This window comes from Rattus norvegicus, chromosome 10, assembly GCF_021556685.1.
Source record: "Rattus norvegicus strain SHRSP/BbbUtx chromosome 10, alternate assembly SHRSP_T2T, whole genome shotgun sequence".
Classification (NCBI taxonomy): domain Eukaryota; kingdom Metazoa; phylum Chordata; class Mammalia; order Rodentia; family Muridae; genus Rattus; species Rattus norvegicus.
In genome coordinates, this window is record NC_141543.1 from 97,458,347 (window position 1) to 97,477,270 (window position 18,924).

At 40.8% G+C, this 18,924-nt stretch overlaps 1 protein-coding gene across 6 annotated transcripts in view; it reads left to right on the forward strand.

The window, feature by feature from the left end:
- Window positions 1-46: 46 nt before the first annotated feature.
- Ddx42 (DEAD-box helicase 42) overlaps window positions 47-18,924 on the forward strand; it is a 32,075-nt gene continuing 13,197 nt past the window's right edge. Inside the window, 8 exon segments of one of the 6 annotated variants that reach the window (NM_001440254.1) lie at window positions 47-212; window positions 7,821-8,052; window positions 8,491-8,641; window positions 12,111-12,172; window positions 13,648-13,684; window positions 14,424-14,573; window positions 15,830-15,934; window positions 17,962-18,081. In NM_001440254.1, coding sequence (NP_001427183.1) covers window positions 7,832-8,052; window positions 8,491-8,641; window positions 12,111-12,172; window positions 13,648-13,684; window positions 14,424-14,573; window positions 15,830-15,934; window positions 17,962-18,081 — 846 coding nt within the window. In that variant the 5' untranslated portion in view covers window positions 47-212; window positions 7,821-7,831. 6 annotated transcript variants of the gene reach the window in all.

The following is an 18,924-nucleotide window of genomic DNA, read 5'->3' on the forward strand; positions in this document are numbered from 1 at the left end:
CGTAGAATGCGTACGGCTAGTTTGCGCATGCGCGCGGCGTGGGGGCGGGGCGCGGCCTTAAGGACATCCGCGCAAGGCGAAATTGGGCTGCTGGGAAAATTACGGAACCCGCTCCGTCCCCTGAGCTGGAAGTGCTTTAGCGGAGGCTGGGTTTCTCCGGTAGAGTTCCGTCAGGTTGACGTCACTCTGATCTGATGCTCCGGAAGCTAAAGGTGGCCATAGTCTATGGGGCCATGTGGACGGAGGCCTGAAGGGAAATGTTGCCCGAGTTGTGGGGTTTTTGTTTTGTGTGTGTGTGTGTGTTGTTTTGTCTTTTGGCAAGGGACAAGAGCTAAGGGAGGGTCGACATTCTTATGTAAATGAAGTTTCCTATTATCTTGAGTTTTGGGGGGCAGTTCCCTGTCGCCGCCGTCCTCTCCATTCCAGATCTACTCTCTACACGAGCCATACACAATCCTCACCCAGAACCAGGTTCCGGTCCGGAGTGTGTGACGTGTTTAATGTTGTGTTCCGGAATCGGAAGGGCGGGCGTAATTGGCGCCTTTCGGGAGCCGTAGCCCCAGCCACACCCTTCGGCTCGCGCCCTTCTCAGCGCGCATGTCAGATGCACTCCCCCACCCCACCCCCAGTCAGCAACGGGCCGTGAGGCGGCGGCGAAGGGGGCGGAGGAAGAGTGCGGCTGGACGCGGTCCCGCACCGCGCGTACGCAGGGCCGCGGGGGTTCTTTCGCGCCGACTGTAGTAGCAACTGCGTCTGCAGCCGCAGCAGCAGGTTTGTGTAAAGGGCTCTCCAGACGCAGCGCCGCTAGCCCCGGGGCACGAGAGGTAACTGGGGCCTGTCGAGGGCGGAGGAACCTCGGCCTCGCTTAACAAAGAATCGGCGGAGCCTCGGGACCTGGGCGCCTGCGGGGATCAGGGGAGGGATGGGTATGCTCTCTGGAGCCCCGAGGGCGGCCCTCCAGAGCTGCGTTGCCTTCCCACGGCCCTGCTCATCGCACGTCTAAACGAGGCCCACTTGGCGGCTTTCCGGAGGCGGTGCTTGATGGGCTACGGGAAGGGATTTTTAGGGTACTGGGCTCCGAAGCTCTGAGAGCCAGTGGAGGTGTGTGGATCCCTGCAGGTAGCTGTTGGGGATTGCAGGCCCACAAGTGGAGGGGGAGGGTCTCGGTAGCGGAAGTTGACAGGTTAGACGGCTATAATAGTCATTGATCTTTGTGAAACCTTGAGTGGGTCATGATTAACATCATCACCATAGTTACAAACTTTTTGCGGCCTACTTGAGCCTGACTGATGCGAATAAGTAATATATATGGATTGCAGACGCGTACCAGAAACGTAAGGAAAAATTATTCAAGTTTGGAAGCATAGATAAGCTTTTCTGTCATCTTAGCCTTTCACTCTTCACCCTACTCCTTTAGGCTGTCGTTTTGTGGCTTTCCTGCGTTTTGTTGGGTTTTTGTTTGTTTGTTTGTTTGTTTGTTTGTTTGTTTTTTTGAGGGGTTGAGTTGCAAGTGGTATTTCTGCATTGTCTCCTACACACACTTGAACAGGAGGGATTATGTCTTAATTCGTTTAAACTTTGTATCCTGTTCAGGCAGGTAGGAAGTGAGCAATAAGTCTGATACGAAAATTTATTCTTCCAGGGGCAAAAATGTTATTTTCCTTTACCTAGAAGGAGAATTACATGGCCCAATGTGATTTATTAAAAATAAAATTAGTTGTCTCTGTTCCTGTTCTCTCTTGCATTGCCTAAGTGTTAAGTCTATGACCAGTGCACTCAAGAAACTCTCTTTAAATACATTTTTGCACGTGTTTGTTTATGTATATATGTTTATCATACCCTCCCTTAGAGGTCAGAGGCCAACTTGTGGGAGTTGGTTTTCTCCTTCCACCGCGTAGGTCCTCAGGATGGAGCCCTGGTCAGGCAATTTACCTGCAGAACCATTTTACCAGTCCCCTCATGAAACTCTCTTGAGGAAGGAGAGAGATTTCTGTTATGCTGTATATTAAAGAGCAGTGTGTGCCAGCAAAGGAGGCTCGGGAGAAGCTGCAGTAGAGTGGTGGGAAAAGCCTTTGGGTACACCGACAATATTTAAGCAAGGGAGAAGATGAGGGATGGCTCTACCCATGGAAGTATCTGGAGAGAGGAATGTCCTGAGCGGGGACAGCAGTGTGAAGGCCTTGAAGGGGGCAAAGCTGCGCTGTTAGACGAGCTGTGTGTTTATAGCATTTAGCAAATGAGGGGATTACACATGAGATCATGAAGAAAGAAAGGAAATCAGAACAGCCATGGCCTTGTAGACTGTTCTGAAGATTTCGTCTTCACTGAGTGAAATGGGGCTGTCTGAGCCGAAGAGTGATAAATATGACTTACATTGTAATACAATTCCATTCACTGTACTGTAGATTGTAATAATATAGTGTGATTTCTGAAGGAATGCTGTTCTATCAGTTTTGTGGCTCCAAGTTGTCCTTGGCTTCATTAAAACTGATAGGAAAGGAGTGCTTTTCAGATGACTCTCATCCTGCACTCACTCACATTTTACTAGGTTTGGAATGCAATGAAATTCTTGGGTTTTGACAGCTTTGCATTACATTAAAGAAGGGGACAAAATTACAATTTGAATATAGCTATTTTTTATTCTGTTACAACGTCTTAAACCATTGAAGAACTAACTCGCTTTATATTGTTTAAGTCGTATGAAACAGATTACTAAGTAGAACAGATACTAACCAGCTGTCATTGTGGCTCTCTTATGAAACTCGCCCCTCCTCAACTCAGGGATCTTGGTACCTTAAGTGGTGCGTGACACTTGGATGTGAATCTGAGTTGAGAGAGCAGATATTACCAGTTTACCAGTGGGGAAACTGCCCTCTGGAGAATTGGTAACTGTGCCTGTTTATGTGTTGCACTGAGCTACATGCTCCATTCAATGTTTTACTTTAAATGAGCTTTTCTTACTGAATTTGGGACAGAGTCTCACTGTTTAGGCTATGTTGGTCTAGAGCCCACTGTGTAAACCCAGGTTAGTCTTAACTTGTAGGATCCTGTCAGCCTCTTGAGTGCTGAAGCTTGGGTCACCACACTTTTTGTCCCCATCAATTTGGGTTTTTACTCCCAGGTTGGTATGATAGTCTCACCATTTTGCAAATGGAAAATCTGCTAATAACATCTTTGAGATTCATGCTATTGGTGGCAGAAATAGAGTCTGGATATAGCCAGCTAGTGTTATTTTACAAGTCTGGTAAGATTTCTTACTAAACCATCACATTTTTGGTACCTGGACACCAAGCAGGACTTCATGCCATTTCAGTTATCCTAATTCAAGGGTAGTGCCTCTTTAGAACTCTTGCATATAAAGCATGAGTAATGAATGAGTAAAGCATGTCTGCTCTTGAAGACCTAAGAGATTAAAGGTGAACTCAATCATGAAATGTGTAGTGCTTAAGAAATTACAGTGTCGGGGTTGGGGATTTAGCTCAGTGGTAGAGCACTTACCTAGCAAGCGCAAGGCCCTGGGTTCGGTCCCCAGCTCCGAAAAAAAAAAGAAAAGAAAAAAAAAAAAAAGAAATTACAGTGTCGGGGCTGGAGAGATGGCTCAGTGGTTAAGAGCACTGACTGCTCTTCCAGAGGTCCTGAGTACAATTCCCAACAACCACATGGTGGCTCACAACCATCTGTAATGGGATCTGATGCCCTCTTCTGGTGTGTCTGAAGACAGCTGCAGTGTACTTATATATAATGAATAAATAAATCTTAAAAAAAAAAAAAAAAAAAAAAAAAAAAAAAACAGGGGCTGGGGATTTAGCTCAGTGGTAGAGCGCTTGCCTAGGAAGCGCAAGGCCCTGGGTTCGGTCCCCAGCTCCGAAAAAAAGAACCAAAAACAAAAAAACAAAAAAAACAAGCCAGGTGTGGTGGTGCACACCTTTAATTCCAGCATTTGGGAGGCAAAAGCAGACAGATCTCTATATATTTGAGGCCAGCTTCAAACTGCAAAGCAAGTTCTAGGACAGACAAGGCTACAAAGAGAAACAAAACAAATAAAATCAGAAAAATAAAAAGATTTTATAAGAAATAACAGTGTCAAGTGTTTAAAGACCAGAGAAGGAATTTAACATAAATGTCACTTTCTAGACAAATCATATTTGTGTTGATGCTCCAGAACTGTGAGCTGTGAGCTAAGAAGGACCTTGATAGGTCAGTAAGTCAATAACAGATTTAGTATGAGAGAACCCAGTAGAGGTAAGAACATCACCAGACTGCTTGATTTTCTTTGGAACCCTGGGCAATATGAATGGTTAAAGTCATTTACTGCCTCGATGCAACACCTGATTCCAGTCTGACTAACTGGAGAGCAGCTAAATTGAAGGGCGTGACAGAGCATGAATTGGTATGTTAAAGAAGGTTTCTCTGAGTATGTGTGCTTCAGGAGACCTGTGCTGCATTGTGACTTTCCTTGGTTACACAGTGTTAACAGACAGAATGCTGCTCTGCCAGAGGAAGTGAAATTCATTTTGTTTTCAGTTTTCATTCTTACTTTGTTTTATATTTTTCCTACATAAAAGTTTGGTTTTATACATTATGGGTTGTCTTGTTAGTTGTAGATGCAGCTTCTAGTTGTGTTATCACATGGCTTCCAGTACAGCAGACATTGTTGAGCAGAGTTGTAGCAACTATTGCTCTGACTTCTGTCTGCAGTGGCTCCCCACTTGATCCTGCTTGCTTTCATTTCACAGTATTTTTACTATCTAAAATAGAATAATGCCATTCCTTCTGTCTCCCCACCCTCATCTCTCATTGAATTCCCTGAGGGCTTTCTGATTCTGTGCTTGTATCCTCTGAGCCTAAAAAAACTTGCCTGACACAAAATAAGCACTTCATACATTTGCTGTCATGATCACTCTAGTAGTGATGTGGGGCTCGGTAACTGTCGGTCTTGTTAGAGTGCCGCAGTAGTGGAGGGAAAGAGGGAAAGAAAGGGATGTACTTCATAGAGTTGGGGAGCATGCATCAGAAAGTGGGTAGTAGTCAGAATGAAACAATGGAGCTTACCAAGATCTGGCTTGAGTTGATTCTGCTATATGGGGTTGTTTGGCTTTTGTTCTCAAAACTAGGTGTTTTAATTTTTAAAGGGATTTTTTTCCCAGTACTTGGGGTGGATTCTGGGGCCTCACCTGTGCTAGACAAGTGCCATACCGCTGAACTGTTTAACTTGCCTGGAATTTTCTTTTTAAACCCAAGTAATAGTCCGCTTACGGTATATATGTAACATTTGTTGAAGCATTCATCTGTCAGTGAGCACTTGGGTGGATGCTACCTTTTGCCTATTGCTATTAATGTTGGTGTGAACTTGAATGAACTTTGCTCTCATTTGGGGGAGGTGTATTAAGTGGAATGTCTGGGTTATATGCTAGTTCTATGTTCTTTTAGTTAATAATAACAACAACCAAAAGAAAATTTATTGATAGAATTCCAACTCAAATAAGTGTTTCATGGATTCCCCCACTCCCAATTTTGACACAATTTTTGTCTATTTTGGTGGTGGATAAGTTTCTGTGTAAGTTGACTAAGTTATATATTTGGGCTTGGATAGTTCGGTTGTAGTGTTTTTATTTTCAAGGGTTTTTTACCTAATAAAGTAAACAAAAACTATATATATTTATTTGTGTTCAGAATACAACTTGCAGGACTTGGTTCTCCCCACCGTGTAGATCCCAGGAATTGAACTCATGTCTTCAGGCGAGGCGAGTACTCTTAGCCTGTGATCTATCTCGTTGACCTTGCTTGATCTTTTTGAAGAAAAATACTGATTGCCATAGTTACTGAACCATTTTACCTTCTACCAGGAATTCGCACAGGCGCCAGTTTCCCTTCTCTTCCAGGACTTCTCTTCTAGAGTTACATACTCAGTCTATATACTCTGTATATCCTCAGTCCTTAGACTAGAAGGCTCCACTTTTGTTGGCAGCTAATAAAGTCCTCGATGTGCCTTCTCTCCTCCCGGCCTGGCCAGGGTGTGGTGGAGTTGCTTTTCACCCCATGAGCCTCAGTGAATACAACAAATCGTCTCTGTTTTCCTCATGGCGACTGTGCAGGGGCATTGATGGCAAAGTTATCAAGTGTGTTTCTCTTGAGAGCTCTTTCCTGAAGATACTTGTGTTGCTTTGGGGCTAGTACAGTCCTCTGGTCAGCCAGAGGGTGGGTGATACGCCAGTCTTTACTTTTGTGGCTTTGAGCATCCATCAGTGCTGAGTATTGCTTTGGCCTTGGAAGCATTTGCTTTGGCAAGAGCAAGGGATTTCTTTGCTTCCAAGGACATCTTGATAAAGAGCTGGTTTCTAGGGCATTTGTTTGAGGCATTATAAGATAGCCTGCTGTTTTTTAATAGCAGCCGTCTTGATTGATATGAAATGGTATATATTGTGGTTTTGCTTTATATTTCCTTCATCGTTTGTAATGTAGGGATTTTTGAGACAGACCTTTGCTTGAACTTGAGGTCCTTCTACTTAGCATCTTGAGTATTGACATTGCATGTGTGCTGATACCTGACTTTGATGCAAGGTGTCTTTTTGTGTAATTTACTGACCAGTTATATATTGCCTTTGGAGAAATTTATTCAAGTCTTTTGCCCATTTAAGTGGTGTGTGTGTGTGTGTTTATCTCAATATGTATGAATGTTTTGCCTGTATATGTGTATGTGCACTGTGTACATAACCTGGTTCCAGTGGAGCTGGCAGAGGACATACATTGGTGTCATGACAGTTTTGAGTCACCATGTGGTGCTGGAAATCAAATCTGGGTTCTCTGGAAGAGCACCAGTGCTTTTAACCTCTGAACCATCTGTCTAGCCTTCTCCTTACCTTCTTGTTTGTTTGGGGTTTGGGGTTTTTTTTTTTTTTTTTTTTTTTTTTTTTTTAAGACAGAGTTTCTCTGTGTAACAACCCTACCTGTCCTGTAACTTGATTTGTAGATCAGGCTGGCCTCTGACTCAGAGATCCTGCCTGCCTCTGCCTCCCAAGTACTGGGATTAAAAGTGTGAGCCACCACCCTTGCCTAATCCTTACCTATTTTTAAAACTGGATTTGTGTTTAGTGAAACTTACCTGAGTAAATGCTTAAGAATAAATATTTAAGCTAGGGGTGGTGGGTGGCACATGCCTTTATTTGTAGTGCTCAAGAGGCAAGCGATCTCTCTGAGACCCACCAAGACTTACAAAAAGAAAGAAAGAAGGAAAAAAAAGGGAAGGAGTGAGGTAGGGCTGGGAAACAAGGAAAGAAAAAGGGCCAGGGAGCGAGCAGCAACTTGAGTTTCATCTGCAGTTCCCACAAGGTGACAGAAGAGGGCCTGCTGACAGTCCTCTCATCTCCACACTTGTCTCACACACACACACACACACACACACACACACACACGCACGCACGCACGCACATGCACACGCGCGCACGATAGTAAAGTAGGAGATTGTACTGCAATGTCTATCCTATATTAGAGGACCCAGGGTAGTTACTGTCTTATAAGCATTTTTGAAACTCCCAATAAAGAAAGGTTATTTTACACAACTTCATAAAAGTACTTCTTTTGTTTGGGATCTCAATAAAATGAATAATAGTTTCCTCAATATTTTAAGAGAAAAGTCATTTGGGTTGAATTGTAATTGTACCTGAAGGCCAGTGTGGTACATGGAGCAAGTAAGAACTCTACCACTAAGTACTACCATCCAAAACATTAGACATGAGGATAGACATTGGAAATGAAATGAAGGTTAAGGAGGCTGCTTACAGAGTCACACTGACATATGTGCTCCTTGTCCCTAACACCAGTCATCGTCATCATGAATTGGAATAAAGGTGGACCTGGAACCAAGCGGGGGTTTGGCTTTGGAGGTTTTGCCATCAGTGCTGGGAAGAAGGAGGAAGCCAAGCTGCCGCAGCAGTCGCACAGTGCCTTCGGGGCGGCCAGCTCTTCTTCTGGATTTGGAAAGTCTGCTCCACCACAGCTTCCTTCTTTCTACAAAATTGGATCTAAACGGGCCAACTTTGATGAAGAAAATGCGTAAGTGATAATTCTTGATTGAACCAGTGTGCATCCTTTATTAATGATTTCCGGGATTGGGGTTGCTTAGTTTGAGGCATGCGGTATTCACATGCTTGCTTAAATTGTTATTCAGGACTGGCGTTTTCTTCCTGATTAGTGTTCCCAACAAGATGAACACGTGACTTCAGTGTTTGAGTCAGCTGAAGCTTAAAACCTACTGGAGAGTTTTGTGTTTAGTCCATGTGGAGTTTGATGACTTATGTTTTGAAGTAGGATCTGGTTATGTAGCCCTACCTGGCCGTGATCGTGGTCCTTCTCCCTTCGTCTCCTCAGTGCGAGGTTCACAGGCGCGTGCCTGCAGACCCAGCTGGGAATTCTTACTAGTGTAACATACCACAGTGAGCTTGCACTAGCGGAGGGTTCAGTCTCTTTACTGGCCTTTGTTTTAATTTTCAGTTATTTCGAGGATGAAGAAGAAGACTCCAGCAATGTAGACTTACCTTACATTCCTGCTGAAAACTCGCCTACCCGCCAGCAGTTCCGATCCAAGCCAGCAGACTCTGACAGTGACGACGACCCCTTAGAGGCATTCATGGCTGAAGTAGAGGCAAGTGCTGGTTCTCGTTTCCTTAAAATATCGAACAGACTGAAACAATTAGCAAATGCTCTTTTGTTTGCTTGGGTTTGGTTTGGTTTTGGTTTTGGTGTTTTTAGAATTTTTGCTCTTTCCATTTGCCCTCCAGTCATTTTCAGAGGTAGTCAGGGATTGGCAGGAATAGTAAATTGCAATGTTTGAACATAGTTACTCAAATATATGTTTGTTATAAGAATCTTAGTATATTCTTAAGTGGAATACTATTGTATGCACTCTAGCATTTATTAAATCCTACTTCATAAGGAAGCAAAACCTAGAGAACTTTGTACATAGAATTAAAAGTGTCCATCACCTAAAGTTTCCAGAGCTTCCTCTGTGGTGCTACTGATCAGGCAGTAAAAGCCAACTTAGGATCCTTTTTAGGAATATTTCATTTCTAAATCATATACGTATGCATATCCATGTATTCTGTGTCCAACTTCCATCAGCCTCGGCACTAAATAAACTGCTGACACCTGTTCTCCCACAGCAGCCTCTTCTAGCACCATGATAGCTCACCTCATAAGACCTGTGCCCAGCATATGTGTATAGATCTCTTGTCCTGGCGACAGCCATGTATTGGTAACTTGATACCTGTTAGATGTTTAGATTTCTCATTTTTGATTTAAACAACTTATTTGTCTAAAGAAAATAAACCTCATAGATGGTAGAGGCAGAACTCAGCTCTAGTACCCGTATTTAGTCTCTGAGCTCTTCTTCCAGCTTATGGGTTTTTTGTTTGTTTTGAGAGAGGGAATCTACTTAGTCCTGACCATCCTGGAACTAACTCATTATGTAGACCAGGCTGACTTTGTGATTTTTCCAGCCTCTGCCTCCTGAATTCTGGGATGAATGCCGGGAGCCACATGCCTGGCCTTAACATATTTTTTCAAATTAACAGACCATTGAAGACATTTACCAAAACTTAATAAAATTATTCAAGACATACTTTTATCTTGTAACGTAGTAGATACTGAATAAGTAAGTTAAGAAATTCACTTTAAAAATGAAAGCTACATAGTGTTTGAAATAGCTTATACATAATTTTTTTTCATGCTTTTGAGATACATTTCCCACAGGGCAGTATTTCTCAGAGATCTCATTCATTTCTTTTTAAATGTGTATTTGTTCATGTGTTTGAATATAAGATTTGTCTACATATATGCCTGCATACCAGAAGAGAGTAGGATCCCATTTCAGATGATTGTAAACTTACATGGTTGTTGGGAATTGAACTTAGGACCTCTGGAAGATCAGAGCAGCCAGTGTTCTTAAGCTGTCTCTCCAGCCCCACTACTTCATGATAATCCTAATGATAAATTATAAGAGAGATCAGCTCTTGGTTTTGTTGTTTTTCAGTGTAAGTTTATATGGCTCCTCTTGAATGAGTTATCTGAGAGTGGCCAGATTCTTTTGCTTGATATTTAAATAGTTGGAGTTCTTGTAAGTACACTAACATGTTCCTGGATATCTTTGGTGCAGTATTGGGAGATTTATTTAGCTAAGTACAGAGAGATCAGTTACCAGATTTTGAAGAGTCAGTGTGTAAGACAAAATCCTGATGTCAAATGCCAACTTCTACAATGTATGCTAAGACATGAATTTCTAAGACTTGAATTTCATGAAGGTTTATTTTTAGACGGTGTTCTAATGGACGATAGGCTTAAAAGAATATTTGAGGCTAGAGAGATGGCTCAATGGGTAAGAATACGTTACTAGTTTTCCATGGCACCTGGGTTCAATTTCTAGCATCCACGTGACTATAATTCCAGTTTTAGGCTATCTGATGTCCCTTTCGTACTAGGCACACACACATATTATGTCCACTTGCATATAAGAAGTGAATTTTTCTTACTCAGGGCGTGGTGGTGCATGCCTTCAATCCCAGCGCTCGGGAGGCAGGGAGGCAGGGAGGCAGGTCTCTGAGTTAATAGCCAGCCTGGTCTGCAGAGTGAGTCCAAGACAGGCCCTGGCTGTTCAGAGAAATTTTGAAACTCAAAAAACAATAAAAAAAACCCAGAAGTATGTCCTGCAAATGCAGTGATTTGTTTTATATGGAACAATATTGTTGGTACTGTGTTCAGTTTATAGGCCTAGGCCTGTCTCTAGCAACCCAGGCCCTTGAAAAGTAGTTGTATGTAATGTTTCTTTTAAAAATAATTCCTCCTTGATGAAAGCCCTTCGTTTATAGAACAGCTGACCGTGCCACGGTGTATATAGTGGTTTTCTATGTTTGAAAGATGAATACAAGGGCCAGAGAGAGAGAGAGAGAGAGAGAGAGAGAGAGTGAGAGTGAGTGAGTTCCGAGAGCGCCGTGTCCTCTTCTAGAGTGTTGTGTGGGTCTGATTGTCAGCACCTACCTGGCTGCTCACACTCTTCATAACTGCAGTCGCAGGGGATCCGGTGCTTCCTTTACCTTCTCTCTGCAAGCGTTCCACACAGATAAAACGTGTACACGTAGAATTAAATTAAAATAAAAAGATAGAAAAATTCACATTTTCTTTATGCTGAAGGGCTTTGGAAAAAAAATAATCCTATTGTTAATTTCCAAATGTATAAAACAGGATCAGTTTAGAGCAGTGATCTGCTGTTGTCATTTTCTAATGTATTGTAATGTGTAACAGTGATGCACTTTTAATTCTGTTCCTAAAGGTTTTCATTTACTTGGATTTTTTTTTAAAATATTTATTTATTTTATGTATATGAGTACACTGTCACTGTCTTCAGACACACCAGAAGAGGGCTTCAGATCCCGTCACAGATGGTTGTGAGCCACCATGTGGCTGCTGGGAACTGAGCCATCTCTCCAGCTCAAATGACTTGGTTTTTTTTTGTAGCACATTTTCAACTTTATTAGTATTTATGATTAGGCGACTTTTATTATGGGGGGTGTTGTTTTTGAGAGACAGAGTCTGTGTAGCCCTGGCTGCCCTGGAACTCACTACGTAGACCAGGCTGTCCTCTAACTCAAGAGATCTGCCTACCTTTACCTCCTAAGTGCTGGGATTAAATGTGTGTGCCACTCTGCTAGGCTTTGGGGCTATTCTTGTTGGAGAATGTTTAGAAGCATCTCAAAACCTGGCAGGCCTGTATCGCTGTTTTTACTCATCCCACCTCACCCTTCATTTGTAAAAGCAAAATGCTAGATGTTGGGAGGCAGGATCAGAGGAAAGGTAGAGGGGAAATTACTTTTTTTTTTTTCCCAGAGCTGGGGACTGAACCCAGGACCTTGAGCTTGCTAGGCAAGCGCTCTACCACTGAGCTAAATCCCCAACCCCCTGGATATTTGTCTTTGAAAAATATTTGTCAAAGTTTCTTGGATTTCATGAAAATGCAAGTGTCAAGCTGTGATGAATGTTTCCATATATAAATTGTTAGTAATGAATTTCTCTTGCAGCATTTTAGATTGATGTCACTCCATGTAGCCTTTTGTTTCATTTAGGATCAGGCGGCTAGAGACATGAAGAGACTTGAGGAAAAGGACAAGGAAAGAAAAAACGTAAAGTAAGTTGTTCCTCCACTCTCACAAAGGTTACATAGCAATGGTTGAAGAATTGCAAAGACTGTTCTTAAGAACTTATAAAAGAAAGAATAATGAAGTGCACAAAGATCTTTACTGGAGCCGTCTCTGTATCGTGAGTATCTCTCTAGGTATGGAGATGGCAGAGTCTGCATTTGTAATAGCTAAGGCATTCTGTTTGATAGAATTAAGTATTTGGTTATAAATACTTGGAAATGAGAAGTGAATTATAGTGAGGGTAAAGGAAGTATAGTTACTAAAGTTTAGGTTCATAGTCTTAGATTTCTTCTCATAATAATAATATTAGACTAATGCCTGTGTGATCAATAATTAGAAGTTATGATGTTATATAATAAAACTATATAAAGATTACCAATAAGTAACACCTAATTTCATCTAAAGAGTAATGTTACTCTGTAGCAACTGAACCCTGAATGTAAATGCTATATTTTCTGGGAAAGAAGTCTTCCTCTGCTGAATACAGTTCTATAAAATCTCTCTGGCAGTTTTTCTCTCTGTTTGGCAATCAGGCCCCTCCCAAGGTTTCTGTGCCAGATGGAGAGTTAGACATCTTTTGACGCTTACTGTGTGTTTCCTCCTTCTAGTTGCCTTGGGAAAAGCAAATGCTGTAAGCTGGTTAGAAAGTGATTAGAAAGAGATGACTGGGAAGTAAGCAAGAATAGTTTACGCAGTAGACTCCTAAGAGATGCAGCAAATGGCAGTGGTTCTATTCTCTATGTGAAGTACTAGTTTTAATTCCAAACTCATGACAATTAATATAGTTTTCCTTTCTCCATCCCCAACGTAACTGATTTTGGCTGAAAGCAATTTATTCTAGAGCTAGAAGCTACAGGAACAATAAAGTTGTGATATTCTTTCAACTGTATACCAAACCCAGGAGGGTTTTGTTTTCTTTTTAATATGCACTACACAACTATGTTACGTTTGTTGTCTATATCGACAAAGCTTAGTATCCTTTCATACCTATCTTCATAAAGGAAGGTTTTACTTTTTTTGTTTGGTAGTTTTGTTTTGTCTTTGTCTGTCTGTCTGAGATAGGGTTTCTCTGTGCATTCCTTAGCTGTCCTAAACTGTAGACTGAACTGCTCTCCAACTCATAGAGATCCACCTACATCTGCCTCTGAGGTGCTGTTTAATTCCTCTCAGTAATTAAAGGAATGCACCACCACCGCCCAGCTAGGTTTTACCTCTCATATCAGTTGGTAATTGATTCTAAGGGTACCATATCATCTCATTGCAAAAAGAGGGAAATCTTAGCTCATGGAGTTAAGCCACACATATATTGCGGGTGGATCATGTACAGTGTACTTATTGCTTTGTTACCGTTAGTGTTGAGAGTTCCTACACCGTATGGGATTCAACACTAAGCTGCTATAAGCATGGAGCTGGGTATGTGGAACATTTGCAGGGAAGTTTGTTTCTCCGCTTGTTTTTCCAGGGGTATTCGAGATGACATTGAAGAGGAAGATGACCAAGTGAGTTTCTATGCAGTATTTCTATCTTTTATATTTACTCCACAAAATTATACTGGGGACAGGTCAGAGCTTGCCTTCACTTAATGACTTGCTCCTTTTCTACCTGTGTGACAATTAATACTGTCTCCATATGCCCTTCCCCCATGTTGCACGTGGGATTTTTGATCAGCTGACAAAACAAAAAAACAAAAAAAAACTGCTCGGATTTTTTTTAATCTAGATTTTAAGTTTACTGTGATAAACCCGTAATAAGAGATGTGTGGGATCTGTTGCTGTTTTTTCCTCTTTCTAGTAATTATGATTCTTACATTTTAGATGGAACCTTAGTAACTGTCCATTAGTACTTCCTTTTTGCATTGTCTGTTGTGGGATGGTGAGAACCGTAGACGTTCCAGGTTTGTGATCTTTCTAATCAGTGTTCCCTTCCAAACGTGGATCGCTGTAAAACCAAAGCATGCCCTCCCCAGCTCTGGGTAGGGTAATGCCATGTCCCCACAGACAGGAAGGCTTCTGGTGAATGAGTCAAATTCTGTGTAGTATCATCTTGCTCATTGACTTTGAGTATTGCTGTTGTAAAAGAATCATTGCTATGTTAGTGAAAGTCTTCCTTATTTGATAGGTGTTTGTTTAAACTATGTAATCTTATGGCACACTGTGTGCACCGCATGTGCACTGATTACAGACACAGAAATGTTTTAACTGTACTTAGAGTTGATTGTGCTCTTGTGCTTTCCTGCAGGAAGCTTATTTTCGATACATGGCAGAAAACCCAACTGCTGGGGTAGTTCAGGAGGAAGAGGAAGACAATCTGGAGTATGATAGTGATGGAAATCCAATTGCACCTTCTAAAAAGATTATCGATCCCCTTCCTCCCATTGATCATTCGGAGGTATTGCATTTCTTGCTTTGTTTCTGATGCAGTTTCATAGTTCAGAATCTTTATTTCTGCTAAGCGGTTGGAAATTCCATGAGGCATTCATAATCTATAAACTAGCTCACTCAATACTTATGAGACAGAGGCAGGAGGATAGCCAAGAGTTTGAGGTCAGCCTAGACTGCATAGTGATGTGCAACTTAGCTTTGTTTACTGAATGAGACTATTTCAAAACCAAAAAGGCTTACTGTAAAAAGATGCATACTATAAAAAGAACCTTGGGAGCTGGATATTGAACTCAGTTGGTAGACAGGGCCTGTTGTTTAATCCCCAGCATTTCATAAAACTATGCGTGGTGTGTGCCTTTAATCACAGCACTATCAAGGCTAGCCTGGGCTACATGTTAAGATACTTCTCTCAAAAAACAATCAAGTCAAATCAGCCAAAATAGACTTGGTCATTAATTTTAATAAGTTATGTGAGCAGTTTTAGAGCTTTAAAGATTTTATTTTTGGAACTACATAAGTTACTGAGCAGTTAAGCGCACTTCCTGCTCTTCTGAGGACCTGAATGTAGTTCATAGAACCCACTCCCATATCGGGCAGCTCATTTATAAACCCAGTTCTAAGGAATGTGGTGTCCTATTCCTGAAGATTTCCCCAGGCATCTGCACATATGGGACGTTCACTCTCACAGACCCCTCCATATAATAAAAATAGAGATTTTTGGGAGTTTTGCATCTTTTAAATGATGTCTGTATGAGGTGAAGATGGTGTCTGCACGAGGGCAGAGTCCAGAGAAACCGAGAGGGAGTGGCTGTCTCTAGAGTTAGAAGCCGTTAGGGCCACTGAAGGTGGACGCTCTGCAAGAGCCATTTCTCTAGCCCTAATCCCATGCTTTAAAAAGACTAGAGCTCCTCCTGTCTCTAAGGAAATACTGATAATGTATTATAGTGCTTGACCTGTATAAACAACTTAATCCTAGGCATAAATGTTATTTGATGTTTGTGAAATAATTTCTTTTAAAAATGGTGTCCTCTTAAAGCCTGAGATGTCTGTGGAAAGTAGATTGGTGTCTGTTTTGAAAGTAGGAGTTGGGAAAAATATAGGCTGTGCTTTTTAAGAGTGTGTCAAGAATAAATGAGTTCATTATCTTTCTAGAAAGAATGTCTTTGTTTTTATAATATGTGTAAAAGGTTATCTTACATTAAAATCAAACTTACAGGATTGACTCTTGAATTCTAGACTAACTTTGAATAATTGGACCTGCAGATTGACTATCCACCATTTGAAAAAAATTTTTACAATGAACATGAGGAGATAACCAACCTCACTCCACAGCAGCTAATAGACCTGCGGCATAAACTCAACCTTCGGGTAAGAGCCATTACGCAAGTATTCTTACATCAATGTTTGCGCAGGTCTAGAAGTATCGTTTATCCAAATCTTAATCCTAGACTCATTTCCTAGGGAGAATAGTAATTAAAGCCCTAGGGTTTGTGTGTCTTGATTGTTTTAGTCATGAAGATGATATTTCAGAAAGATTATTTTGGTTTTAACTTTTCCTCTTTTAAAAACTGTGTGTGTGTGTGTGTGTGTGTGTGTGTGTGTGTGTGTGTGTGTGTGTGTGTGTGTGTGTGTGTGTGTGTTTGTGTGTTTGTGTGTGTTTTGAGGGATTGCTTTCAGATGACACCTGCAGAAGTTGGTTCTCCTTCCACCATGTGATTCCTGGGACTAGAACTCATACTGCCAGGCTTGAATGCAAGTGCCTGTACCTGCTGAGTCTTCTCACCAGCCCTTTCTCTTGTTTGCTCGTTCAGTCAACTTTGTACTGAACTAGGTGGACTAAGGATATAAGATAGGAAATACATCTTTATAGTCAGGAGTGGGATTAATAATAGATGTGAACAAACCATGAACCATTAGAATACTGTGAAATTATGATGTATTTCCTTCTAGTTATACATGAAGAGTTCTTTTCTTAAAATAGTAAATGAGGAGGCCGGAGAGGTGGCTTGGTGCTGCTAATCACGAGAGCTGAAGTCAACTATTTGCACATAACAAGCTAGGTATCTGACAAACACCAGTATCCAAGCTCAAAAGGACTAGACCTTCTCTGGATAAACAACACACAAATAAAGTCTTTTTAAAAAATATTCAAACAAATGACTGTCTTTTAAAAACATACATGCACTAATTTTACAATAATACTTTAAATTGCCACCAACAAATTGATTTGCTCACTTACCATATTTAAAATGTTTTTAGGGCTGGAGATGGCTCAGTGGTTAAGAAAACTGACTGCTCTTCCAGAGGTCCTGAGTTCAATTCCCAGCAACCACATGGTGGCTCACAACCATCTGTAATGGGATCCAATGCTCTCTTGTCTTATCTGAAGACAGCTACAGTGTGCCCACATACATGAAATAAATTTTTAAAAAAATGTTTTATATGTTAAAGTCAAATAGCAGAGAGAACATGTTGGTTTACTGGTGTGAATGACTGTGGTTTATTTCTGCTTTATTAATTGCTATGTGATATTTAAAAACTCTAGTTTTCGGGGCTGGGGATTTAGCTCAGTGGTAGAGCGCTTACCTAGGAAGCGCAAGGCCCTGGGTTCGGTCCCCAGCTCCGAAAAAAAGAACCAAAAAAAAAAAAAAAAAAAAACTCTAGTTTTCAAAGATGTAGTTAGTAGTAGTTTATGTGTACGTGAATGCACAAATACATATTTGCAATCTTGATTTCTAAGAAGTTATTAGTACCCTTCTCCCCCAAATAAAGGCCTTTAGTTTTATATATATAATAAAATCTTCATTGGAAATTATGAGCATCCTCAAAGAAGCAATGAAAAGTTACTACTGCTATATAGACAAAACAGAGATCTGTAGTCCCTGTTCTTTACTGGGACCTGTTGAAATGAGGCTTGATAGTGGCTAGACCATGACTAAGAGAAGCATTAACTCTTGAGAAATCAATAGATCGCATCATTATGACCAGTAGCCCTGGGTCTGTTTTCATCTTATTTGCAGTTTTAATTTACCTTAAGAGTGAATCTTAATTTCTTTGTTATCCCAGCTAATGTTTATTCAAATTGGTAAAAAGAATGTTAATAACTTTTTCAGTTAATTATTTTGTTTCCATTTCTCATGAGAAAATTAATTTGAGATAGCTCTGTGTACTTAATCATTTAAAACTGTGCAAGAGAATTATGTCAGGAATTCTTACCATGGTATCTTTTGCATGAGGTCATTGTGTTCAAGGTTTGACCATTTTTGGTGTTTTTGCTTACACACCGACTTTTCACTCTTTATTCTAGCTTGATCTGAGTGTGTGCTGTCATGCTGAGTGTTTACTGTAAATGCTGTTTCAGTGAAAGGGCTTCTGGGAATTGTCTTTGTCTCTAGGTCTCTGGTGCTGCACCTCCTAGACCAGGAAGTAGTTTTGCTCATTTTGGGTTTGATGAACAACTTATGCATCAGATTAGGAAATCTGAGTACACACAGCCAACTCCAATACAGTGTCAGGTACGTAAAACATGATGGGTGGGAAATGTAACGTTCTGAAACTTCTAAAAATTGAAACAGAGTTTTTAGAAAATATGTTTTTATACCCACTAAATACCTTGAAAATATGATATGAAGAAAAACTTTGTCTAAACCTGACAAAGATTTGTTTATGGATATATTTTTTGCTTTCAATGACTAGAATTCATTTGTATATGATATGAACTTTTTAATTTATTACTGAGACTAATAGCTTCTGTTTCCCATTCAAATGTGGAATTTATTCCTTTACAAAAAGAAAGAGAAATTCCTATATATAAATGAAGTGGTCTATTTCTTTTTGAGAAGAAAACATTACAAAATTTTTGTTTTATGCGTATGGGTATTTTGCTTGCATTTGGCATTATGGGGTTGCCATGTAGGTGCTCAGTATTGAACTCAGGTCTTCTGAAAAAGCTAAAAAAATCGTGATCTTAACCACTGTGTCATCTCGCCAGCTCCATACAAAAGTTTTTAGTAACTCCCTTTATTCATCACTAAGTTTTTATTTTAATATATTGATACAAATGGGAGTTGTCATTTTTTTTTATAAATGATGGCTGAGCCACAAGAAGGTAATATAATTTCTTTTAAATTAAGTTGATAGGAGCGTTAGGATTCAGCTAATGTTTATAGCCCAGGATATTTTTGTTCTATTGAAAATGAATGTTGGAGTGGAGAGATGGCTCAGCGGTTAAGAGCACTGACTGCTCTTCCAGAGGTCCTAAGTTCAATTCCCAGCAACTGCATGGTGGCTCACAACCATCTGTAATAAGATCTGATGCCCTCTTCTGGTGTGTCTGAAGATGGTGACAGTGCACTCAT